A 26,645-nucleotide genomic window follows, 5' to 3' on the forward strand; every position below is an offset into this window, starting at 1 on the left:
TCTCGTGTTTGTGTGTGGATCTTTCTTCCTCATTCTTATGTACAGTTCCTGATTCATCGTCAACTTCCTATGCCGCTTTATCGTTGACTTTTTTTGGGGCCAGACAGTCTCCCTCTTCCTTCTCTCATTTCCTCTATTTTCTAGGAAATGTACAAATAATGAAATCAAGCAAAAGTAAAAAATAAAAATAAAAACATGTCATTGTGGGCTCTCTCGGTAGTAGTGGCTTTCTCCCTTTTTATCTCTTTGCCTCTGTCCCTCTCTCCCTCTCTTGCTCCTTCCCTGTCTCCAGCTGCAGTTGTCTCTGGACCAGACCCGGGCCCAGGTCTCAGAGCTGGAGCAGGCTGTGTGTTGTGCCCAGAGGGAGAGACACGAGGCCCAGAGCACAGCCCACCTATTGCAGGTCTCCCTGGACCAGCTCACACAGGTCAGAACCACCACAGCTATACAGTTTAATCCTACACATCCTCTCAGGAACCACTACTATGTAACTGGGATGCATGGCACGGCAGCCATTTTGTGCCAGAACACTCATTAAATGACATTTCATGACCGTACGTGAAGCCATAGCGTTAATGGAATAAATAGCTTGCTTGTGTGCCGTGCACCTTGTCATGAGATCTCAATGTACTTATCACCAGGAGAGAGAGACCAACGTGAAACACGGCGAGGAGGCTCTACGGAGTGTCAGAGAGCAGGCCACCGAGTCTTCCACCAAGGTAACAATAAATGGAAGACACTGTATTGAATGCTATACCCAGGTTTTTCTAGCACTCAGTTTAAATGCATATCAACTGTACCGTACTGTGCTCTGCAAAGACGCTTGGTGACGACATATCAATATCAAATCGAGGGTCTTACCGCCATCTTACCGTAGATCGTTGACACGGGCGTGTACGAGCTTCACAAGGGATGTATGGCAAAGGAAAGAGGACAGGAACACGTGTGGCTTGACACGGACCGTATTTATGTTCTGTGTTTGTGACGTGTGTCAGGTGAGGCAGCTGGAGACAGCCCTGTCGTCCTGTCGGGATGAGCTGAGCTCCTGCCTACTGCAGACGGAGGACGCTAAGCAGCACTACCAGAGACAGCTGGACGTCAAGGGCAAAGAGGTGTGCGTCTGTGTTCCGTGTTGCTACCGCCCTGTTGCTTATACTCCATTGTGACTGTCTGACACGCTCCGTTACCGTGCTTGTGTGTGTGTCTCACCTTGTCGTCTGTGTGTACGTGTGAGAGAGTCCATGTGTGTGTGTGTCTCACCTTGCCGTCTGTGTGTACGTGTGAGGGAGTCCATGTCTGTGTGTGTGTGTGTCTCACCTTGTCGTCTGTGTGTACGTGTGAGAGAGTCCATGTCTGTGTGTGTGTGTGTCTCACCTTGTCGTCTGTGTGTACGTGTGAGAGAGTCCATGTCTGTGTGTGTGTCTCACCATGTCGTCTGTGTGTACGTGTGAGAGAGTCCATGTCTGTGTGTGTGTGTGTGTGTCTCACCTTGTCGTCTGTGTGTACGTGTGAGAGAGTCCATGTCTGTGTGTGTGTATAAACCCCTGTCTCTCTCTCGCTCTACTCCACAGCTGTCGTCTCTGCAGGAGGAGTTGCGTAGCAGCGCTCTGGTGTGTGGCCGCTCCAGTGAGCGCTGTGTCCAGCTTCAGTACTCCCTGCAGCGGCAGCAGAGCATGCTGCAGGAGAGCAGCACCCGTGTGGCCGAACTGGAGGAAAGCCAGAGCCAGCTACAGGGACAGGTACGGATGCCTGCTTGGAGAGACTGACGGATGCTCTACCTAGACGCCAGGTAGGAACATGTGTCTTGTAGACAGGGCGGCCGCTGACATCGCAGTGACAGCGAAGGTAAAACACACATTTGTCACGGAGCTCCCTAGCGGGACATGGGGACTTGACCCAGGTTGTATCTCAATGGTCGAGTAGTCTTCATGCAGCTGAATAAGCAGGACACAGCCTATTATATTGACCTCTGTGTTAAAGTGCAAACCACTTCCAGAAAGACTCCCTGAAAAGCAAATGCGTATATTCTATTAATTCACTTCAACTCGTTTTAGTATTTGACTTGCCACACTGTTAATTTTTTTTCTTTTTCTCAAAACTGCCCTCACAAAAAAAACATAGTACAATGACTCCATTAACCAAAGCCAGTATAAATCTATTCACTTGCGGGCAGGACTTTTCTGTCTACAAAGCGTGGCTTGACAGGGAACATGAGAGCTGAATTTCCCACAGGCAACATGCTTTCTGTGTAAACCTTTTGTCAACTAGGTTATCATCAAGTCTTCCATTTGTTTTAAGGTGAATAATTTAAGTGGGTATTTTACCGTATGAAAAACCATTATACACAGAAATGCAACTTAAAGTAAAACCAGTTGTATTACAGTATTTGGTATTACTAATTGAATATGGGATATATATACACACACACACACACACACACACACACACACACACACACACACACACACACACACACACACACACACACACACACACACACACACACACACACACACACACACAACCAGTCAAAAGTTTTAGAACACCTACTCATTCAAGGGTTTTTCTATTTCTACATAGACATCAAAACTATGAAATAACACACATGGAATCATGTAGTAAACAAAAAAGTGTTAAACAAATCAAAATACAGTATATTTGAGATTCTTCAAAGTATGCACCCTGTCGTTCTTCCTCATTCTCATGGACAGTTCCTGATTTATCATCAACTTCCTGTATGTCACTTTTATCTTTGAATATTTTTGGCCAGACAGTCTTACTCTCCCTTCTTTCATTTATTCTCTCTTTCTATAGGAAAGAGAACTACAGATCAAATAATGTAATCAAGGAAAAGTAAAAAAAAAAAAATGCCTCCTTGCCCGTCCAATGTTTCCTCATCTCCTACAAAATGTCTCCCTGCAGGCGGTCACGGAGTCCGAGGTGCCAAAGGAGCTCCCTTTCTTCTTTAGGGTTGATGCCCCTATCATCTCCAAGCCTATTGCTGATCTTTTCAACCTGTCTCTCATCTCTGGGGAGGTTCCCATTGGTTGGAAAGCAGCCACGGTGCATCCTGTATTTAAAGGGGAGATCAAGCTGATCCTAACTAGGCCAATTTCTATTTTGCCCTGTTTATCAAAAGGGTTGGAAAAACATGTCAATAATCAACTGACTGGCTTTCTTGACGTCTATAGTATTCTCTCGGGTACGCAATCTGGTTTCCACTCAGGTTATGTATGTGTCACTGCAACCTTAAAGGTCCTCAATGATGTCACTGTTGCCCTTGATTCTAAGCAATGTTGTGCTGCTATTTTTATTGACTTGGTCAAAGCTTTTGATATGGTAGACCATTCCATTATTGTGGGCCGGCTAAGGAAAGGGAAGATTTTTATCTTGTCAGCCTTTCGGTTACTGGCCCAATGCTCTAAAGCCAGCTGACGCCTCTCGGGTATATTGGTATCTCAGAGGGGTCTTTGGCCTGGTTTGCTAACTACCTCTCTCAAAGAGTGCAGTGTATACAGTCAGAACATCTGCTGTCTCAGCCGCTGCCCGTCACCAAGGGAGTAGCCCAAGGCTCAATCCTAGGCCCCACGCTCTTCTCAATTTACATCAACAACATAGCTCAGGCAGTAGGAAGCTCTCTCATCCATTTATATGCAGATGATACAGTCTTATACTCAGCTGGCCCCTCCCTGGGTTTTGTGTTAAATGCTTTACAACAAAGCTTTCTTGGTGTCCAAAAAGCTTTCTCTGCCCTTAACCTTGTTCTGAACACCTCCAAACTAAGGTCATGTGGTTTGATAAGAAGAATGCCCCTCTCCCCACCGGTGTGACTCCTTCATCTGAGGATGTAGAGCTTGAGGTAGTCACCTCATACAAGTACTTGGGAGTATGGCTAGACGGTGCACTGTTTTTCTCTCAGCACATCAAAGCTGCAGGCTAAGGTTAAATCTAGACTTGGTTTCCTCTATCGGAATCGCTACTATTTCACCCCAGCTGCCAAACTAACCCTGATTCAGATGACCACCCTACCCATGCTAGACTAATTTATAGACTGGCAGGTAAGGCCGTACGCACTACCCTCTGTATTGCCTTGCGGTCGGAGGCCGAGCAATTGCCGTACCAGGCAGGTGTGCCTTGTTAATTTGTGAAATGTCTTTCCTTAATGCGTTTGAGACAATCAGTTGTAGGAGTGGTATACAGAAGATAGCCCTATTTGGTAAAAGATCAAGTCCATATTATGGCAAGAACAGCTCAAATAAGCAAAGAGAAACGACAGTCCATCATTACTTCAAAACATGAAGGTCAGTCAATCCGGAACAGTCGTACAAAACATCAAGTGCTATGATGAAACTGGCTCTCATGAGGACCACCACAGGGAAGGAAGACCCAACTCTGCTGCAGAGGATAAATTCATTAGAGTTAACTGCACCTCAGATTACAGCCCAAATAAATGCTTCACAGAGTTCAAGTAATAGACACATCTCAACATCAACTGGTCAGAGGAGACTGTGTGAATCAGGCCTTCGTGGTTGAATTTCTGCAAAGAAACCACTACTAAAGGACACCAGTAAGAAGGTCAAGAAACACGAGCCATGGACATTAGACCGGTGGAAATCATTCCTTTTGGTTTGGAGTCCAAATTTGAGATTTTTTTGCTCCAACTGCTGTGTCTTTGTGAGACACAGAGTAGGTGAACGGATGATCTCTGCATGTGTGGTTCCCACCTTCAAGCATGGAGGAGGAGGTGTGATGGTGTGGGGGTGCTTTGCTGGTGACACTGTCTGTGATTTATTTAGAATTCAAGGCACTCTTAACCAGCATGGCTACCACAGCATTCTGCAGCGATACGCCATCCCATCTGGTTTGGGCTAAGTGGGACTGTCATTCCTTTTTTCAACAGGACAATGACCCAAAACACACATCCAGGCTGTGTAAGAGCTATTTGATCAATAAGAAGAGTGATGGAGTGCTGTATCAGATGACCTGGCCTCCACAATCACCCGACCTCAACCCAATTGAGATGGTTTGGTATGAGTCGGACCGCAGAGTGAAGGAAAAGCAGTCAAGAAGTGCTCGGCATATGTGGGAACTCTTTCAAGACTGTTGGAAAAGCATTCCAGGTGAAGCTGGTTGAATTTTGTATTTATTTTATTTCACCTTTTATTTGACCTGGTAGGCCAGTTGAGAACAAGTTCTCATTTACAACTGTGACTTGGCCAGGATAAAGCAAAGCAGTGTGACAAAAACAACACAGAGTTCACATGGGATAAACAAACGTACAGTCAATAACACAATAGAAAAATCTGTATACAGTGTGTGCAAATGAAGTAAGGAGGTAAGGCAATAAATAGGCCAATAGTGGTGAAGTTAGCAATTTACACTGGAGTGATATATGTGCAGATGAGGATGTGCAAGTAGAAATACTGGTGTGCAAAAGAGCAGGAAAACAAATATGGGGATGGGGTATGTAGTTGGTTGGATGGGCTATTTACAGATGGGCTGTGTACAGCTGCAGTGATCGGTAAGCTGCTCTGACAGCTGACGCTTAAAGTTAGTGAGGGTGATGCAGTTGATGTCGGAAGTTTACATACACTTAGGTTGGAGTCATTAAAACTTATTTTTCAACCACTCCACAAATGTCTTGTTAACAAACTATAGTTTTGTCAAGTCAGTTAGGACATATACTTTGTGCATGACAAAAATAATTTCTCCAACAATTGTTTAAAGACAGATTATTTAATTTATAATTCACTGTATCACAATTCCAGTGGGTCAGAAGTTTACATACACTAAGTTGACTGTGCCTTTAAACAGCTTGGAAAATTCCAGAAAATGATGTCATGGCTTTAGAAGCTTCTGATAGGCTAATTGACATAATTTGAGTCAATTGGAGGTGTACCTGTAGATGTATTTCCAAGCCTACCTTCAAACTCAGTGCCTCTTTGCTTGACATCATGGGAAAATCAAGAGAAATCAGCCAAGACCTCACAAATTGTTTTTGTAGACCTCCACATGTCTGGTTCATCCTTGGGAGCAATTTTCAAACGCCTGAAGGTACCACTATCATCTGCACAAACAATAGTACGCAAGTATGAACACCATGGGACCACGCAGCCGTCATACCGCTCAGGAAGGAGATGCATCCTCTCCCCTAGAGATGAACGTACTTTGGTGCGAAAAGTGCAAATCAATCCCAGAACAACAGCAGAAGACTTTGTGAAGATGCTGGAGGAAACGGGTACAAAAGTATCTATATCCACAGTAAAACGAGTCCTATATCGACAACCTGAAACTCAGCAAGGAAGAAGCCACTGTTCCAAAACCGCAGACTACGGTTTGCAACTGCACATGGGGACAAAGATCATACTTTTTGGAGAAATGTCCAAAAAAGTATTCCAAGCATTCTTCCAAAGTTGTGGCAAAATGGCTTAATGGACAACAAAGTCGAAGTGTTGGAGTGGCCATCACAAAGCCCTGACCTCAATCCCATAGGAAATGTGTGGGCTGAACTGAAAAAGCGTGTTCGAGCAAGGAGGCCGACAAACCTGACTCAGTTACACCATTTCTGTCAAGAGGAATGTGCCAAAATTCACCCAACTTATTGTGGGAAGCCTGTGAAAGGCTACCCAAAACATTTGACCCAAGTTAAGCAATTGAAAGGCAATGCTACCAAATACTAATTGAGTGTATGTAATCTTCTGACCCACTGGGAATGTGATGAAAGAAATAAAAGCTGAAATAAATCATTCTGTCTGCTATTATTCTGACATTTCACTTTCTTAAAATTAAGTGGTGATCCTAACTGACCGAAGACAGGGAATTTTTACTAGGATTAAATGTCAGGAATTGTGAAACTGAGTTTAAATGTATTTGGCGAAGGTGTATGTAAACTTCCGGCTGTATAAGTCTCCAACTTTAGTGATTTAGAATGCCAAGAGTGTGCAAAAGCTGTCATCAAGGCAAAGAGTGGCTACTTTGAAGATCTTTAACACTTTTTGTTTTTTTGGTTACTACTTATTCCATATGTGTTATTTCATAGTTGTGATGTCTCCACTATTATTCTACAATCTAGAAAATGGTAAAATGATAGGAAAACCCTTGAATGAGTGTAGGTGTGTCCGAACTTTTGACTGCTACTGTATAATATGAATGATATTTGTTGCCAGGTGTCTGCGTTGGAGCAGGAGGTGGAGCGGGCGCGCTTGTCTCTGGAGGAGGAGCTGAGGAGGAGAGAGGAGGTGGTGCAGGAGGCTGACAAGGAGGTGCAGGAGAAGAGGCGACAGGCTGCACAGCTCTCTGGCTCTGTCACGTAAGACACGACAGAAGATTTTGTATTCATTCCAATTAAGCATTTGTCATTGCTTAGTTTGATATAGAATGCTTCAGTCACACAATTCACTAAATGTGATTGAATTCAGACATTGCACTAATGTCTGATTCGTTAATGAAGCCATTCAAATACACTTATTTGTTTTGCTTACCCCCGAAAACAAACACATTTTTATGATATCTGAGCCGTTGAAAGATAGTGTAAAATAATTTTCAAGCTTTTGCTCCACGTTGATGCATATCATACTAACTTTGTATGACCTTAAGATAAGACCTCACAAAATCCTCTCTGTGTGTATATTGCAACTGTTCTGTCGGTCAGTGGGAGTGGTTGGAGTTCAGGCCAGACCGAGCAGTTCCTGCCCTGTAGCAGAAAGAGAGCGAGGAGGAGAGAAATGTTCCCATCGGCATAGTGCTGACAGAATAAGACAGTCCCATGACTCTAGTGCATCAACAACCAGGGGTTTATTGTGTGTGTCTCATCTCCACCCCCCCCCCACACGCTCCTCCCTTTGTCAGGGGGTATATATACACCGCTCCACTCTGAAGCATTCTCCTTAGAGCGAGAGCTTATTTTAGGGTGGAGTTTAACACTTAATGAGGGAGTGTAGCGAAGCATAGAGGAGCACTTTGACGAGGAAAGCACATTGCTTTGTCTATTAAGTCACTACTTAGGGAGGATCGATACAGAGATCTTACTCAGAGTTCTAAATCTGGTTGCTCAGTTAGCACTCTAGTTATTGTTACTCAGTTAGTACTCTAGTTCAGGTTACTCAGTTAGTACTGTAGTTCAGGTTAGTACTCTAGTTCAGGTTATTCGGTTAGTACTCTAGTTCAGGTTAGTACTCTAGTTCAGGTTACTCGGTTAGTACTCTAGTTCAGGTTAGTACTCTAGTTCAGGTTATTCGGTTAGTACTCTAGTTCAGGTTAGTACTCTAGTTCAGGTTACTCAGTTAGTACTCTAGTTCAGGTTAGTACTCTAGTTCAGGTTACTCAGTTAGTACTGTAGTTCAGGTTATTCGGTTAGTACTCTAGTTCAGGTTAGTACTCTAGTTCAGGTTACTCAGTTAGTACTCTCGTTCAGGTTAGTACTCTAGATCAGGTTACTCAGTTAGTACTCTAGTTCAGGTTAGTACTCTAGTTCAGGTTACTCAGTTAGTACTCTAGTTCAGGTTAGTACTCTAGTTCAGGTTAGTACTCTAGTTCAGGTTACTCAGTTAGTACTCTAGTTCAGGTTACTCAGTTAGTACTCTAGTTCAGGATATTCGGTTAGTACTCTAGTTCAGGTTAGTACTCTAGTTCAGGTTAGTACTCTAGTTCAGGTTACTCAGTTAGTACTCTCGTTCAGGTTAGTACTCTAGTTCAGGTTACTCAGTTAGTACTCTAGTTCAGGTTAGTACTCTAGTTCAGGTTAGTACTCTAGTTCAGGTTACTCGGTTAGTACTCTAGTTCAGGTTAGTACTCTAGTTCAGGTTATTCGGTTAGTACTCTAGTTCAGGTTAGTACTCTAGTTCAGGTTATTCGGTTAGTACTCTAGTTCAGGTTAGTACTCTAGTTCAGGTTAGTACTCTAGTTCAGGTTACTCAGTTAGTACTCTCGTTCAGGTTAGTACTCTAGTTCAGGTTACTCAGTTAGTACTCTAGTTCAGGTTAGTACTCTAGTTCAGGTTAGTACTCTAGTTCAGGTTAGTACTCTAGTTCAGGTTACTCAGTTAGTACTCTCGTTCAGGTTAGTACTCTAGTTCAGGTTACTCGGTTAGTACTCTAGTTCAGGTTAGTACTCTAGTTCAGGTTACTCGGTTAGTACTCTAGTTCAGGTTAGTACTCTAGTTCAGGTTACTCGGTTAGTACTCTAGTTCAGGTTAGTACTCTAGTTCAGGTTACTCGGTTAGTACTCTAGTTCTGTCCAAGTCATATAGAACCTGAGTTGGCTCCATTTTTTTTTTTTGCGGGTAGTGCAGTGGCCTAGGTTGCTGAGAGGATTCCTAATGCGGGCACATTTGTGCACTTTTCGGTAGGAGCCAGATGGAGGGTGTCGAGGATGTGTGTGAGTGCAGGGTGTGAATCTCTGCATGTCATCTGTACATGTATCTTGTCCGTGTTAGCATACAAGTATCCTAACTGTGTGCGCGTGTGTATTCCAGTCAGCTGTCGTCTGAGATGAATCGGTGTCGTGGGGAGCTGTCATCCATGGAGCAGGAGCTGCAAAGGCTGCGGAAGGACGCCAGCATGAAGTCCTCCCAGCTCAGCTGCATGGAGGAGACCCTGCAGCAGACCCAGGGCCTACTGGAGAAGAAGAATGATGCGGGTAAAACACACTAGGGGGGGATTGGAGATTATTTTAGTTTCTGTTCTTTCTTCAATTCTTCATTCATTCAATCAAAGTTTGGACCAATTTTATTTAGATTTTTCGTGATTACTGTATATATCCGCCACGGTCTGCATTCCACTGACCTCTCTACCACATCTATAGTCATCGTGGAAGCCCTTTCTCCCCTCCTCCTCCCCCCTGCAGTTGTGGACTTGGAGGAGAAGCTCCACCGCTGCGAGGAGGACAGGCGGAACTCTGTGCAGCGGGCGGAGACTCTGGAGGGACAGCTACAGGGGGTGCGCGGTGAGATGCACAACACCCTAGAGAACCTACAGGAGCTGAGAGAGCTGTTACAGCACACGCAGGTCAGCGCAGATGAACGACAGACATCACTGGAGAAATTGTCGGCCGAGCTCAGGTGAGCCTCTCTCTGCCAACCTCCCGACGGGGGGAGGGGCCTTGACCGGGGTTGTCCATTTGTTGCTCTGCTGAACAGAACACGTCTCCCCTCAAATCTTTAGGAAATGCTTCATAAACAAAATAAACTCAGAACACATAAATAAAAATCCAAGTAATTTTTTAAAATGGAAAATGCAGAGCAGTTTTGAAGGTTAAGATATTCATATCATTGAAGAAGCCCTGACCACACGCCGGAAGTCACACACGCTTTCAATGGACCGTGTAACCATGGCACCTCGACGGTCAGTGGAGGTGTCTGAGACCTCGTTGACGGGCGATTTGGGAAGACTGAAATCAGAAGTCATATGTTTGGACGTTCTTTGGTCAGGTTTAAGAATAATTGATTTTGGGTGACCTTTTTCGTCTTTAACTGTCACTTTTTATTATATAATTAGTTAATATAATATATTATGTAATATGTCTAGAAATATTTAAGTAAATATTATGTACTATGCACATTTGTGTTTGTTGAGCATGAGTTGCAATGTTAAATAACGTAACTTTTCTTTGAACTAAAACCTCATGTGAGCTCATCATTGAGGGAAAGCCTCTGTTTCAAGAGAATAGGCTAGCTATATGTAGTTAGCCCCTGGCTGAGCTAGCCCCTGGCTGAGCTAGCCCCTGGCTGAGCTAGCCCCTGGCTGAGCTAGCCCCTGGCTGAGCTAGCCCCTGGCTGAGCTAGCCTCTGGCTGACCTAGCCTCTGGCTGAGCTAGCCTCTGGCTGAGTTAGCCCCTGGCTGAGCTAGCCTCTGGCTGAGCTAGCCTCTGGCTGAGCTAGCCTCTGGCTGAGTTAGCCCCTGGCTGAGCTAGCCCCTGGCTGACCTATCCCCTGGCTGACCTAGCCTCTGGCTGACCTAGCCCCTGGCTGACCTATCCCCTGGCTGACCTAGCCTCTGGCTGAGCTAGCCTCTGGCATTCATAATATGTATCATGCTCCTATTATTTTGTTGAAATGTATTATTTTTATAATAAATTGTGTATTGTTTTGAGGTTTTGTTGCAGTCAGTGAACAAACAGCAGTTGACTTTGGTGGCACACACACACGGCCCACACGGATACCAAGCACCCACGGGACTCATAAACCAAGTCGTAAATCACTTTATACACATGATCTCTTTGTGTAAATAGGAACACAGTTATAATATCACTGGTATCTGTCTGCTATGGATTAAAACCCTCCATCTGATACCAACCAGTTCATTTCTGGTGAACATCTTTGTTAAATACACAATTGTCCCCCACCCAACATGCCACCAGCCAATATGACGTTGTCACAAACTGTCTAAGGGCACGTTCTAATTAGGTGAATGTAATGGCTAGGTATTATTGTGAAGCTTTGACAGTTTTACCAGTGGATTATCTCTCACTGTCATTCAAACATATAACAGCAACAGTAACACCTGATCTGTAAACCCTATTGAGCAGCTACATTGCTGAACCTCAACCCCTGATGCAATATAATTCAAGAAATGTATGTAAAAGTAAAGGCCTAAAAAAGAAAGTATGTTTGGGGGGGGGGGGTCATTTTGAACCAGGCACGGCGCAGAATCACCCGTCTTGACCACACAATGAGTAGTTATTTGGGATGCAAGGGGATTTTCACATCAACTACATTGAAGTCTAAACCACTGACCTCAAACACGCACAGTATCGCTGCGTTAGTCTCAAGTAGTTTTCCTTTGAGTCCCGTGTGTGTGAAACAAAATGCCTGCTACACAGCTGCGATCAGCTGTTGAGATCTTCTGTGTGAAATAGGACATGCCCCTGGTGTACAGTGACTTCACTGTGTGTGTGTGTGTGTGTGTGTGTGTGTGTGTGTGTGTGTGTGTGTGTGTGTGTGTGTGTGTGTGTGTGTGTGCGTGTGCGCTGCAGGGAAAGCCAGAGGGAGTTGGAGGAGAGGAACCACGAGGTGTTGGACATGGACACAGCATTGAAGGAGAGACAGGGGGAGCTCCAGCAGAGAGCACAGCTGGTACGTACACACACACACTAAACCGAGGCAACATTTCATGGCGTGCCATATGAGGTTTATTCCACTTGAATATGGTCATAGTCTTTAATGAGTGGAATGCGAAGAAATCCAGAGCTTCTCTCCATATGCGTGTCTCCCTCTTCCTCAGCTGGGCCAGTTGGACGTGGCCATCAGAGACCATAAGGTGGAGATGGACAAGAAGGTTCAGGCCCTACAGCAGACTCTGGACCAGAGAGAGGGAGAGGTCAAAGCCCGAGACAAGCGGGTAAAAGGCCCATTACACACACACCTCTATTCTTCCATCTGTGTAATTCGGGGGTCATTTGTTGCCCCTGGAAAAGCATATTCCCGTTACAAGTACTCTCCGTTCTGCTATAGCGTTATAGCTGAAGTACTGTAGTTGACTATCGCCTCATGTTTTGCCTCCCCAGGTGGCGTTTTTGAGTGAGAGGTTAGACCTGCTAAAGGCACAACTACAAGAGAAGGAGGATTCCGAGAAGGTATGGTGGGATGAGGCGATGAATGGATCTGTTGATAGATGGAGGCTTAAGTTGAAGTACAGAAATATGGGTAATACTTACAGTATCATTATTTTCATGGAGGGACAGATAGATGGTTGAACAGAGAAGTTAAAAAAATACCACCGACAGCATTCAACTTAGAAGCTATAGCAATTGGCAAGATGTCTCTGGATCGATAACCTCATAATGGACTATCATGCATTGTTCAGTGTTCCCTTTCCGGGAACCTTTTTGAATGAACCACAGAATGAACCCTGGACAATCTTAATGTCTATTTGGAGTAAATCCATAAAGTAAATGCTCTAAAATCTATGGACTGACTGCCTAGGCTCCGTCTGATTTAACCTTTGACCTTTTGCTCCAGCACTTTCTGGGGCAGGGCCAGAACCTGCGTGTGTGTCGGGAGGAGTTGCAGAGAACAACGCAAGAGCTGCGGGACACACAGACTCGCTGTGAGAGCCTGAACGAAGAGCTGGACAGCATCACTCAACATGCCAGGGAAAAGGTGAAACCTTCATTTGGTTGTCTGTAAATGCCCAATAAATCCATGTATTCTTGCTGTTTATCCATAATAACAAATTGTGGTATTTCTGTTCATTCTTCTATGGCCAGATGATGACCTTAACTGTGTTGTTGGGTCTCATATAGGAGGCGCAGGTGAGGAGTCTAGAGGAGAAGCTGTCTGCCAGGGAGGGCCGCTGGGTCCAGGGGGAAGCCAGACTGCAAGTCACCATCTCCTCCCTACAGCAGGAGCTGGAGCAGGAGAGGGAACAGCACAGCAAGGAGGTACAACGGGGCCCCGGGAACTGTGGATGTCTATGCAGCCTCTGTCCATCTCTGTCTGTTCATTTGGCTGTCTCTTTCTCTCTCACACGCACACTCCCATCTTCTTCTTTCTCCACTGTTCTTCCGTTTCTGTCGTCCTCTACTGCAGGGTTATTCTACGAGGTCCGAAGCCTGCTGTTTTTCTGTTCCCACCTGATAATTAGTATCACCCACCTGGTGTCTCATGTGAACAATGGGGGGGAGAGATGCAGTGGAACTGGCTTCGAGGTCCAGAGTTGAGTTTTTGAGGGCACTACTGTATATATCACCTCATCAATCTCTTCCCCAGTCCCACTTTCACTTCTTTGTTTCTCGTAATTTCCCTAATCACCAGTCCTTTTACACATGCAATAACTGCTAAAGTTCCTACAGTACGCGCTTGTAACTTCACTCTCCTCCTTCCGCCTTTCTCTGTTGCCCCTCCCCCAGCTCTACTCCCTGCAGCAGACGCGGGGCCAGCTCCTGAAGGTGTCGGAGCAGATGAGCTGCAGCCTGCGGAGCTCCCAGGAGCACCTGGCCTCCAGACTGCAGCAGAGCCAGCTGCAGCTAGAGCAGACCAGGGCCCAGGCGGCCCACCTGCAGGCCCAGCTCCACGCCACCCAGACCAGCCTGCAGAGCGCCCGCGAGGCCCTGCTCATCAAGGTAGAGTACCGTAGGCCTGGGACTGGGCTAGTGAAAGTGTCCCCCCCCCCCCTCCCCTTACTGGGCATGAACATATACTCCAGTTTCATTGTGCTGTCTTCCTCTAAGATGGAGGATATTTTTAGAGAGAAAAAATTGCCTCATTCTACAAGGTATTAAGAAATGGTGGAGGAGTCAGGGCAGCTTCTATTCAAATGTGATTAGGGTCCCCTGGGAAACACTGACCAACACTTTGGTTCCTAGATTTAAAAATTCAATTCTTCTGGTGCGCCTTTATTTCATTTGATGTTATTACCTATTGGCCGAGCTGATAGTTTCACCTCCTTGTCAGTAACCAGGTTTCTATCCATCTATTCCATGCGGATGAATGACCTGACGTATACAAAAAGAAGCCATTTATAATGAAAATGTCCTAATGTTGACAGAATAAAATCCGCTGGACACGGAGGGATAATTTGGAAATGGATTATGCGACAATTTGCGGTGGAAACACATTTATACACAAATATTCATATGATAACCATCATTCACCATATAACCTGCCCCTTGTCTAGAGAGCATGCTTCAAAACCAGATTGGGCAAGTTTGCTATTTATCCCAACAGTTTGTGTCACAAAACCATCGGTAGAGTTGAAAATGTGACAAAGTTAAACTTCTGTTGTTTTTGTTTTGTTTTTATATTCGGAAATTACGCGTGAAAGTGCTTTTAATGTGACCTATGTTGTCACATAGAGCCTTTTATCCGCAACAAGTCAGGTTGATGGAAACACCTCTGGTGGAAAAAATAAATCCTAGCTACTGAATGACTGACTCTTCTCATCCCTTCAGGAGTCCGAAGTCACCCGCCTACAGGCCAGAATTTCCAGTCTGGAGAGAGCTACAGAGCTCCACCACGCCACGTTCCACCTTCACCCAGAGATCACCCTGCCCTCATCCCCTCTGGCCCCTCACACACACCACCATTCTCCCCCACACACTCACTCATGCACCCACTCTCCTCATAAACACACCTGCTCCTCCCCACCCACTCACACCCACTCCCCTCACAAACTCTCCCACCCTTCTCCACCACCCACTCACTCTCACACCCGTTCCCCTTCACCCCACCATATACAACACCACTCCCCTCCTCGCCCACCCCAAACCCACACTCCAGACTGGCCCGTGGAGGGCAGCAGTGTGGACTCCTCCCTTGATCTCCCTCAGAACCTGAAGGCCACGTTACGGGAAGCCCTGGGTCAGCACCTCCCCTGGGACACCTCCTTCATGTCCCCCACACCGTACCAGCCTGACCACAGCTGGCAGGGCCTCAGCCGACTGGAGGCCACCTCTGCCTCAGACCTCTCCTTCAACCCCCTCACCTACATGGTGGACAAAATGTCGGAGGAGAGGGAGGAGAGAGAGTCCCCCCTCAGGCAGGAGACCCAGGAGGAGATGGACATGAGCTCCCTGACGGGCATGCTGAGTTTTGTCAACCAGACGCTGGCCCTGCAGGAGGACCCGTCCCTCTGTGGCTCCGCGGGCCTCTGAGAGGCTGAGCACACCCTCACACTGCAGGTTAGCATGAGCAACTCTCTCTGGGGTACGAAGGATGAAACTAGGTGGTACACATAGCTGTAGTTTTAACATTGGCAATGTGTAATTGTGGTGATTTGATGAAATGGTTGGTGCTTGTTTAACCTCTTGGAACTCCTCATCCCGGATCCGGGATCGTGACTAAAGCCTCAGGCTCATTAGCATAACGCAACATTAACGATTTCTGAAAATCGCAAATAAAATGAAAATAATGCGTCTGCTCTCAAGCTTAGCCTTTTCTTAACAACACTGTCATCTCAGATTTTCAAAATATGCTTTTGAACCATAGAAATTGACTAATTTGTGTAAGAGTATGCAAAGCTAGCATAGCATTTTGAGTAGCATTTAGCACGCAACATTTTCACAAAAAACAGATAACCAAATAAATAAAATCATTTACCTTTGAAGAGCTTCTGATGTTTTCAATGAGGAGACTCTGTTACATACCAAATGCACAGTTTTTCCTGAAAGCGTCTGTGTGTAGGAGAAATCGTTCCGTTTTCTACATTGCGTCTGGCTACCGAAACGAACCGAAAATTCAGTCACCTACAACGTAAAACTTTTTCCGAATTAACTACATAATATCGACCGAAACATGGCAAACGTTGTTTGGAATCAATCCTCAAGGTGTTTTTTCACATATCTCTTCATTGATATGCAGTTCGTGGAAGCTTGCTTTCCTCTCTGTATCCCATGGAAAAATACTGGCAGCTGCCTTTTGCGCACCAATTTCGGCGCAGGACACCGGTCGGACACCTGGTAAATGTGGTCTCTTATGGTCAATCTTCCAATGATCTGCCTACAAATACGTCACAATGCTGCAGACACCTTGGGGAAACGACAGAAAGGGCAGGCTCATTCCTCTCGCATTCACAGCCATATAAGGAGACAATGGAAAACAGAGCCTCAAAAATCCTGCTCATTTCCTGGATGCCGTCTCATCTTGGTTTTGCCTGAAGCTCACGTTCTAGGGCACGCACAGAAAATATCTTGGTAGTTCTGGACACGTCAGAGTGTTTTCTTTCGAAAGCTATCAATTATATGCATAGTCGAGCATCTTTTTGTGACAAAATATCTTGTTTAAAACGGGAACGTTTTTCATCCAAAAATGAAATAGCGCCCCCAGAGCATCAACAGGTTAATGGCTTTTGTATAGGTAGTTGAGAGCCGGCTGTCTCTCTTAACCAAAAAAACGTTGTAAACAGAGCGAAAACTGTGGCTCACCTTACACACTCACACACACACACACAAGGATCTCTCAAATAATGACACACCTGCTGTTAAAAGCGGTTCCTTTAATAATTAGGTCAGAGGCCTGTATTCAAACATCCACTCAATTAACTAAGCAAACAGGATACAGAACCAATTAGGGAAGAGGTGCAATTGACGGAGTATCAGGTTATTTGGAACCCACGTGGTTCTCAGGGGCAGGCCTGGTGGTTTTGTTTAACAGAAGTGACTTTTCGTAGCAGGTTAGGAGAATTAACGTGGCAGGTTCGGCAAATTAGTTAAGGCTAGAGAAAGGGTTAGCTAAAATGCTAAAATTGTCCTCGACGCGACTTGAACATATCCAGACCCATCCAGACCAGCACCGAGAACACCCTACGTGGCGACAGGGGTCCAGGTGAGTCGCGGGACGACATTGATATTTTAAAAATAAATTAATAAATTTTGGGATAGGAGAACATTTTCAGTGTGAACTTAAAACGACTAAAACTATGTAGCAAAGATAATGGACCTATACATTTTTCAATAATGGCCTACAATCTTTGAGAATTTACAATCCGCAAAGTAAAAGCTAGACAATTTAGCCCCCATTTCATGTTGTAATGTTTTGAGCGTGAGAACGCCAGCCATGTCAAAATGCATAGCAATTTCCAAACCAATTTCCTACAATTCTATCTTTTTTTTCTTATTCTTTGATCTGTGTGTCTAAAAAAACAAAATAATTACCGCTCAACCCTTATGGTGGGTCGCGACTCACGGCACCTCAATTGGTGGGTTACAAAGCAAAAATGTTTGGGAACCCCTGCCCTACGTTTCCAACAATGCAATTCTGAGCAATTTACATTGTAGCTATAGTATTAATTGCATGGAATGATGAATGGTTCAAATGAAAGGGATTCTGCATACAACTTGGTTTATCCAATAAATAAGCAATAAATACATTAACTTAACAATGTCCTTGTAGTGAAGAGCTCACCCCTTCGCGATAGTATAGTAATGCTGTTTTACGTTTTAATCAACAGAATTCTTTTCTCCCACAATGGACACCTCTGTTATTTCACTAATCCATATCGGTCTTTCATTTTCAGGGGGACCTTTAAAGATGGTGGATGCTGATCTATGGGGGAACGTATAATAGTGGGACCCATTTAGACTTTTGAAGACTTAGTGTGTGGTTTTGTTTGTTTGTTTGTGTGTTTGTGAATGAAGCATCAGGCCACACTACTGTCTGGTAGGAATTGGTTTCATTACATTTCACTCCAGCTCAGGCTTGCCCTGTATATGGCTGCCAAGGTTCATGCTCTTTTACCTAGACACATGTTATGTATATACAGTGAGCTCCAAAAGTATTGGGATATTGATACATTTGTTGTTGTTTTGGCTCTGTACTCCAGCACTTTGGATTTAGAAACGATACAATGACTGTGAAGTTAGTGCAGACTGTCAGCTTTAATTTGAGGCTATTTTCATCCATATCGGGGGAACCGTTGAAAAATTTACAGCACTTTTTGGACGTAGTCTCACCATTTTTGGGGACCAAATGTATTGGGACAAATTCACTTATGTGTATTGAAGTAGTCAAAAGTTTAGTATTTGGTCCCATATTCCTAGCACGCAATGATTACATCTACGATGATTACGGATAGTCCTGAATGATTCGTGAATAATGATGAGTGAGAGACAGATGCACAAATATCATACCCTGAAGACATGCTAAGCTCTCACCATTACAATAACGGGAGGTTAGTCGTTTTTTGGGGCAGGGGGAGGTATGATATTTGTGCTTCTAACTTTCTCACTCGTCATTATTTACAATTCATTCAGGAATATCCGTAATCATGGCAGCATCCACATTAATGTACAAGTGTTTAGAAACATTTGATTTCTATTTACAATAAAAGTGACTCCAAAATGACAATACATTATTTACCATTAACTTCTAATGGGCACAAAATAATCTGAAACAAATCAGAAAACAACAGCAAATGCACTCAACAAGCTTGATGGAATATGGGACCAAATACTAAATGTTTAACTACTTTAATACACATATAAGATCATTTGTCCCTATACTTTTGGTCCCCTAACACAGGGGGACTATGTACAAAAAGTGCTCTAATTTCTGAACGGTTCACCCGATATGGGTGAAAATACCCTCATGTTAAAGCTGACAGTCTGCCCTTTAACGTCATAGTCATTCTATAATTTCCAATCCAAAGTGCTGGAATACAGAGCCATAACAACAACAAAAAATGTCACTATCCAAATACTTTTAGAGCTAACTGTATATCATTTAAGTATAAATGTGTATGTTATCTATTTTCAATCTGAATTCAATTAAATCATTTTTAGTAGAATACATTTTTGATATTTAAATATGACTTCTTGTGTGAAATGGGACTCCTCATTTTATTTTAGCAAAAGAAAATGCACATTAAAAAAAAAACCTGAACTTCACTTTGATGCTTTTGGAACTTGCAAGGCCCAACGAAGAATTTGTGGTCTAGACGGTGGTCATGTTGGAACAAAATGACAGCCCGACTTGCTGCATTTGATTGGGCGCCCAGAGGGGGTTTAAATAACAAGAAAAAAAGTTGTGTAGAATTAGTATTTTTAGCATCCCAAACTCTTGTGGATAAGCCACTTGTCAAATGTTCAATACTCAAGTTAGAGTTGATGGAAAGTTCAAACTAGAGAAAAATAATATTTTCGCTAACAAGATAAGCTACGTTATTGTGATTTTTCTGTGCTCAACACATGCCCACCAATTGAATACATATGATACTCCTAGTTATTTCTTTGCAAAGAGGGAAAAAATTGGATTTTACTGAATTAAATTTCCACTGATGATAGGGGACCTATGAAATGTATAATTGACATTTGCAAGCCTAATGAATTTCAGTGCTGAAACATCCATGTCATGACAAGCCAAAAGGAAACACAACCGATTCCGCTACACGAAACACAATGCTTGGTGTACAAATGTGAGTTTGCTATTTGGACAGTCTGCCTTTGTGTCTGTGTGTTTGTCTGCCTGTATGTGTGTGCCTGCCTGTGCCATTTGTTTCTGAAGGTTATTGGAAAAATGCCATTTTTTTTTCTCTGTGTGTGTGGGTGTAATGTTTGTTGACACTCCAGACAAAGACGGAACATGGACATCACCGTTAGCAACCAGCCTGCATGACTTTCTCTGTGGGATAACAAAAACATCTTCTCCAAAAGCAGCAGCACTGGCCTTTTTCCCCCCTACAATGTTAGTACTGTGACGTGTTTTAATTGGTGCTCTTGATCAGTGAATCTTTTGTACTGAACAGTTTTTGGGTGCGGATCTGTTTCTTCCAGCCACCACTAACAAGCTGTTTTAGTACTTGATTGTAGTGTCGATATGTGTGTGTGTGTCTCTCTCTCTTTTCCTCCCCTCTTCCGCTCTCACTGTCATGGATTCCTAAGGTGGAGGATATGAGTGTGCAGCTCTCAGTAAAGAAAGATGTGGTCACATTTTGAAAATGTCTTGTGGTGCAGAAGCAACCAAATGTCTTTTTTTTTACTATTCAAATTCCTAATTGTATACATAAACCCCTGTCTTCCGCTTCTAACTTCCCACTGTTGTCATTCTTCGTGTGTGTGTGTGTGTGTGTGTGTGTGTGTGTGTGTGTGTAGTAACGTTTTAAATTTGAGACATTTTGTAAGATGCTGACATTAGCTTATGTAGCAATACATGTCGGTGAAAAAGGACCCTCTTGCATTGAGCTCATAGATGGTTGAAAATGTTTGGTTACAGTGGTTCGTGCAGGCCGGGGATGATTTGAGGTTGATGTGAAAGAGAGAAGTGTGGGTGGTTCCTGTGCCACACGCTCACTCACCACATCTGTTACCGGTTGTCCCGGTTACGACAGTGAAACTGCAGCTCTACAAAAGAACATCTTCCGTTGTTGGCACCATTGTTTTATACGTGGCAAGGGTTTTGTGGCCTACTTAAAATGGAGGTATTCTAATGAGGAAAAAGAAACGAGATCGTACTGAACCGTTCAGTGATGAGCACTCCGAACTCTGTAACGTTGACTATTTAAGGTACCGTATGGTTTTGACAGGGCGCCATTTGATCAAGCAGAACTCTGCAGATTTTGTTTTGACAATGACAAATTCTACACTGAAGAAGTTGTCGCCATCCCAAATTCAAAACAGCTATTTATTTGGGACTTGGCAACAGACAAATTATTACATGCTTCTTAACCAGGCAGTGCCCCTTGGCTTTCAGCACAATGCTCAGCCACAGGAGGTGGGATAGTGAAGTCTATTCCAATAGAAAACCCTGCCTCGTTTGGAATGTCTTTTAAAAAAAATTTTAACGAGCGACTGCCCCTAGAAAGCAACTTTTCATTTTGAAAATGGCCTGTGGCATCGATATGAGTCAGACATTTATTCTGGTGTCAACACTGACTACAAAGTGTCAATAGGATCATTTTGGTCATAGAGTTAAAAAAAAAAATGGTATGTCATGGAATGAAGGGTAGCGTAACAGTTTCCATGGGTTGGGTTTGCCCACAGCTGGCAGCACTCAAGTAATTATCAATAGGATCATAATGCCCATATATTGTCATAGAGATAGAGGACTCCTCATGGATATTTAATCAACAAGGCCCGAGGAGCTGTGGTATATGACGAATATACTACAGTCTAAGGGCTGTTCTTAGGCAGGATGCAATTTGACATGAGAATGTGCTCGGCTCCCTGTAAAATTTAGACCGTGCATATACACATCTGCTGGTGGTGTTGTCGGCTACTGCAAGCTGGCAGGTAAGTATTTTGTGCAAATGGGGGATATGATGAAAAGCTGATTAATAACAAATAAAAGTCAAAACAGGACAACCATATAAACAAGTATGCAACCATTAGTGAGAGGAGCGAAAATCCCTTCTCTTTTTAGATTCTAAAATAATTTAGACACAGGATTCTTTTTCCAGGTGGAGTTGTCATGCTCGTTCAGCGCGTGGACCGTTTTATGGCCGGTCTGAGTTATAACGAGGAACGTGGTATGACGTGCCTTTATACATCTCAATATTTTTGTGTTGTGCGCAGACTTTTCAGAAATGGCGCATGCAGAAATGTTGTACGCGGGGGCGGTTCTAGTTTGTATGCCGCCCCCCCCCCCCCCCCAAAAAAAAGCACCATTCTGCACTAACTGTAACATTTGGAACAACACAAATAAATAATCATGTCATTTAAAACTATATCAATATAAAAAATATGTACAAAAATAAGACTCATAAATATAAAATATGTACCAAAGACAAATAGAAACAAATTTGATTTGGTGCTCAAGCATCAATACATTACCCATCCCCCAACACTGTCAACCAAGAGGCAAGACCAAACCCAATTCACTTTGGTGGTGTGTAGACTGGTTTTATATTATTCTTAACAATTTTGCACAAACCAGAAGAAAAAAAATGCAACAATATGTCTGAAACTATATATTCACAGTATTATGAATGAATAATATAAAACCAGTCAGTTGACTTCCCAGCAAGCATATAATGTTCTGAGAACCATATGTTTCTTAGGTGGGAATTTCAGTGCTTCAGCATAACGTTTCCTGGTTCTATATAAAGTAATGTTGTCAAATTGTGCAGAGAATATTAGGAGAATATTAGGAACAACGTTCTTCTGTGGGAATTTCAGTACTTTAGCATAACGTTTCTACAGGTTTCCTAATGGTTCTCTTTAAAGTAATGTTCTCAGAACATTAAGATAATTTTTCATAAAAACCACAAGAAAACATTAGTAACATTCAAAGAACGTTTTAAGAATGTAAATTAAACATACATTCCGTTCTCAGCCTCATCAAAACTCTCCCTATCCTTTATCTTGTTAAGTGTGTTCAGGTGGGTTGGCCATGCTTACTAATTGGCCACACCTGATCTTATTAAGTGCCTGTTTCCTTTGAAATGGGATCTGTTTGAATAGACTAAAATTAACAGCTTTGTATGAGTTTTTTTTAAAACATGGCCCGCTATGTTTTCCATTCTCAGAACGTTAATAAAACCACCCAGAAAAAACTTTGTTTTTACTATGGTTCCATTATTCTTAGAACCTCCCAACAACCTAAAAATGTATGTTCCAAGAACAAGCAACGTTTTCACTTCCGTTCTCAGAACGTTTGAAAACATTCCGTTTTACTGCTCAGGAAACATATGGCTTCAATCCCAGAACCAATGGGGACACTAAAAACGTACGTTCGCACAAATTCCAAGGAACCAAATGTGCTACCTGGGTTGGGCTTATCTGACAATAGGGCCCTTCTCTTGACTGTCTCCATCCCAATACCAGCACTGTTTAAAAAGAGACAGATTTCAGATTCTGGAAGGATATCAGTCACTCCCACTCACTTACAGAAGCATTATCTGATGTGCAATGACTTCCCTCATCCTCACTTGAAATGGCAGTTGAACAATATAACCAGGGACTGTACACAGTTATTGATATCACTGCCACATTAAAAACTCTGGAGATATCTACATTCTGCTGCTGAGTGTAAATTGGAAAGAATACGGAGGAAAACAAACCTAACTGCATGCCATATCATTGGACTGCATACAAAGAGGCACTGAGTTATACTATACCAATCTCATTTCAAATGGAAAGGGGAACCCCAGAATTCTATTTTCTGTTGGAAAGAAATGTTAAACCCCCAGATAACTCTTCCATTGAGCAATCCAAGAATTTTCTTGACATTTTCCAATCCAAAATCAAGGACATGTACTGTACAAATGACCCCTTGCATGGGACCTGCTCCTCTGCTTCATACTGAGCCTCCCAGCTGCAGTTTCAACAAATTCTCACTGACACCTCCAACATCTGTATCTTAAATTGTAAAAAAATATGAAGTCAAATATCTGACCCTTGAACCCTATTCCCACAGCGCTCATAAAATCCAGACCCTCTCTTCTCAGTTCAACTATAACCAAAATCATACATTACTGGTCCAAAGGTTTAGAACACCTACTCATTCAAGGATTTTTCTTTATTTGTACTATTTTCTACATTGTAGGATAATAGTGAAGACAAACTATTACATAACACATGGAATCATGTAGCAACCAAAAAAGTGTTTACCAAATCCAAATATATTTTATATTTGAGATTCTTCAAATAGTCAACCTTTGCCTTGATGACAGCTTTGCACACTCTTGGCATTCTCACAACCAGCTTCATAAGGTAGTCATCTGGAATGCATTCCAATGAACAAGTGCAGTCGCAAAAACCTTCAAGCGCTATGATGAAACTGGCTCTCATGAGGACCGCCACAGGCATGGAAGACCCAGAGTTACCTCTGCTGCAGAGGATAAGTTCATTAGTTACCAGTCTCAGAAATTGCAGCCCAAATAAATGCTTCACAGAGTTCAAGTAACAGACACACCTCAACATCAACTGTTCAGAGGAGACTGTGTAAATCAGGCCGTCGTGGTCGAATTGCTGCAAAGAAACCACTACTAAAGGACACCAATAATAAGAAGAGACTTGCTTGGGCCAAGAAACATGAGCAATGGACATTAGACCGGTGGAAATTTGACCTTTGGTCTGGAGTCCAAATTGGAGATATTTGGTTCCCATCTTTGTGAGACGCTTTGTGGGTGAACGGATGATCTCTGCATGTGTATTTCCCAACATAAGCATGGAGGGGGAGGTGATATGGTGTGGGTGTGCTTTGCTGGTATCACTGTCTATGATTTATTTTGAATTCAAGGCACACTTAACCAGCATGGCTACCACAGCCTTCTGCAGCGATACGCCATCCCATCTGGTTTGGGCTTAGTGGGACTATCATTTGTTTTTCAACAGACCAATGACCCAACACATCTCCAGACTGTGTAAGGGCTATTTGACCAAGAAGGAGTGTGATGGAGTACTACATCAGATGACCTGGCCTCCACAATCACCTGACCTCAACCCAATTGAGATGGTTTGGGATGAGTTGGACCGCAGAGTGAAGGAAAAGCAGCCAACAAGTGCTCCGCATATGTGGGAACTCCTTCAAGACTGTTGGAAAAGCATTCCAGGTGTAGCTGGTTGAGAGAATGCCAAGAGTGCGCAACGCTGTTATCAAGGGAAAGGGTGGCTACTTTAAAAATTATATTTTAATTTGTTTAACACCTTTTGGTTACTATATGATTCCATATATTTTATTTCAGAGTTTTGATGTCTTCACTATTGTTCTACAGTGTAGAAAATAGTCAAAATTAAGAAAAACCCTTGAATGAGTAGGTGTTTTAAAACTTTTGACCGGTAGTGTAAATCACTTTCGTAATTCAGGCACTGTGCCTAATTCCCTGAAAACTGCCTCCATTATACCAACCTTGAAAAGACCTGGACTGGACACCCGAAGCAATTACATATTAATTTCCACCTGCCCTGTCCATCAAAGGTCCTTGAAAGTGTGGTCTCAATACAGCTACATAACTACTGTAACTTTCTACCAACAACCTGCATGAACCCTTCTAGTTCAGCTTCCATGCATGGCACAGTACAGAGACAGCCCTAAAAAGAGAGTTGTGTCAAGTTGAATGGTTTCGAGACCTTGTCGAGTCCATGCCCGATGAGTTGAGGTTATTCTGAGGGCAAAAGGGGGTACAACTCAATATTAGGATGATGTTCCTAATGTTTTGTACAGTCAGTGTACATGAGGACAAAGGTGGACACTGAGAGCATAACAACCAAACTGACAAACTGTTTGGATGCAATTAAGAGATGGATGCAGTTGAACTTCCTACAAAATTGATTGCACTAAAACAGAGCTTGTGCTTATTGGCTCCAAGAGTGCATGGAGCAAGATGAGCACATTCTTTCTTTCTCTAGCTGATGACACCATCAAAGCTTTCCCAGCTGCAGAAGCCTTGGTGTTTAGACTCGAGCCTCATTTGAAGCAGACATCTGCGTGTTGTTTTCCCACCTGCGCAACATCAAGTTGAATCGGGTCCTTCTTGTCCGTTGCGGCTGCTTGGAAGCTTGTGAATGCCCTGGTAACATCTCAGCTTGACTGCTGCAATGCACTGCTGACTGGCATCCCAGTAAGACGCGTCTCAACTCCAGAGGATCCAGAATGCAGCTGACAGGATGCTCACGAACCACACAAAAAAAAACTCACATCGCCCATGTTTTATTCAACCTCCATTGGCTTTCTGTTCAATACAGGACCAAAAGTAAGATTCTGCTGTTCACCTTTAACCAATGGTGTAAAGTAACTAATTAAAAATACTTTGAAGTACCACTTAAGATTTTTTTTTTTTACGGGGATCTGTAATTTACTTGAGAATTCATATCTTTTTTTACAACTTTTACTTTTACTCCACTACATTCTTAAGGAAAATACGTACTTTTTACTCCCATACATTTTCCCTGAAACCCAAAAGTACTCGTTAGATTTTGAATACCCAGGCAGGCCAGCAATATGGTCTAATTCCATACCTATCAATTTTATGTATTATCTTCCCAGTTCTGTAAAGTACTTAAGTAAAAATACTTTAAAGTACTACTTAAGTAGTTTTTTTTGGGGTATCTGTACTTCACTATTTATATTTTTGACTACTTTTACTTCACTACATTCCTAAAGAAAATTATGTATTTTTTACTACATACATTTTCCCTGACAGCCAAAATAATTAGTTACATTTTGAATGCTTAGCATGATAGGAAAATATTCAAATTCACACACTTATCAAGAGAACATCTCTGGTCATCCCTACTGCCTCTCATCTGGAAGATTCACTAAACACAGTGTTGGAGTG

The 26,645-nt window shown here is 43.1% G+C and overlaps 1 protein-coding gene across 3 annotated transcripts in view; it reads left to right on the forward strand.

The window, feature by feature from the left end:
• ccdc18 (coiled-coil domain containing 18) overlaps window positions 1-20,456 on the forward strand; it is a 36,562-nt gene extending 16,106 nt beyond the window's left edge. For 2 of the 3 annotated variants that reach the window (XM_064942207.1, XM_064942217.1), the window contains exons 13-27: window positions 293-427; window positions 642-719; window positions 996-1,112; window positions 1,572-1,739; window positions 7,167-7,309; window positions 9,473-9,636; window positions 9,844-10,057; window positions 11,971-12,070; window positions 12,219-12,335; window positions 12,502-12,570; window positions 12,956-13,096; window positions 13,240-13,377; window positions 13,846-14,058; window positions 14,887-15,615; window positions 17,949-20,456. In XM_064942207.1, coding sequence (XP_064798279.1) covers window positions 293-427; window positions 642-719; window positions 996-1,112; window positions 1,572-1,739; window positions 7,167-7,309; window positions 9,473-9,636; window positions 9,844-10,057; window positions 11,971-12,070; window positions 12,219-12,335; window positions 12,502-12,570; window positions 12,956-13,096; window positions 13,240-13,377; window positions 13,846-14,058; window positions 14,887-15,588 — 2,499 coding nt within the window. In that variant the 3' untranslated portion in view covers window positions 15,589-15,615; window positions 17,949-20,456. The other variant, XM_064942226.1, reaches the window with a different exon arrangement.
• The last annotated feature ends 6,189 nt before the right edge of the window (window positions 20,457-26,645 follow it).

The sequence above is a fragment of the Oncorhynchus masou genome, chromosome 3 (genome assembly GCF_036934945.1).
Source record: "Oncorhynchus masou masou isolate Uvic2021 chromosome 3, UVic_Omas_1.1, whole genome shotgun sequence".
NCBI lineage: Eukaryota > Metazoa > Chordata > Actinopteri > Salmoniformes > Salmonidae > Oncorhynchus > Oncorhynchus masou.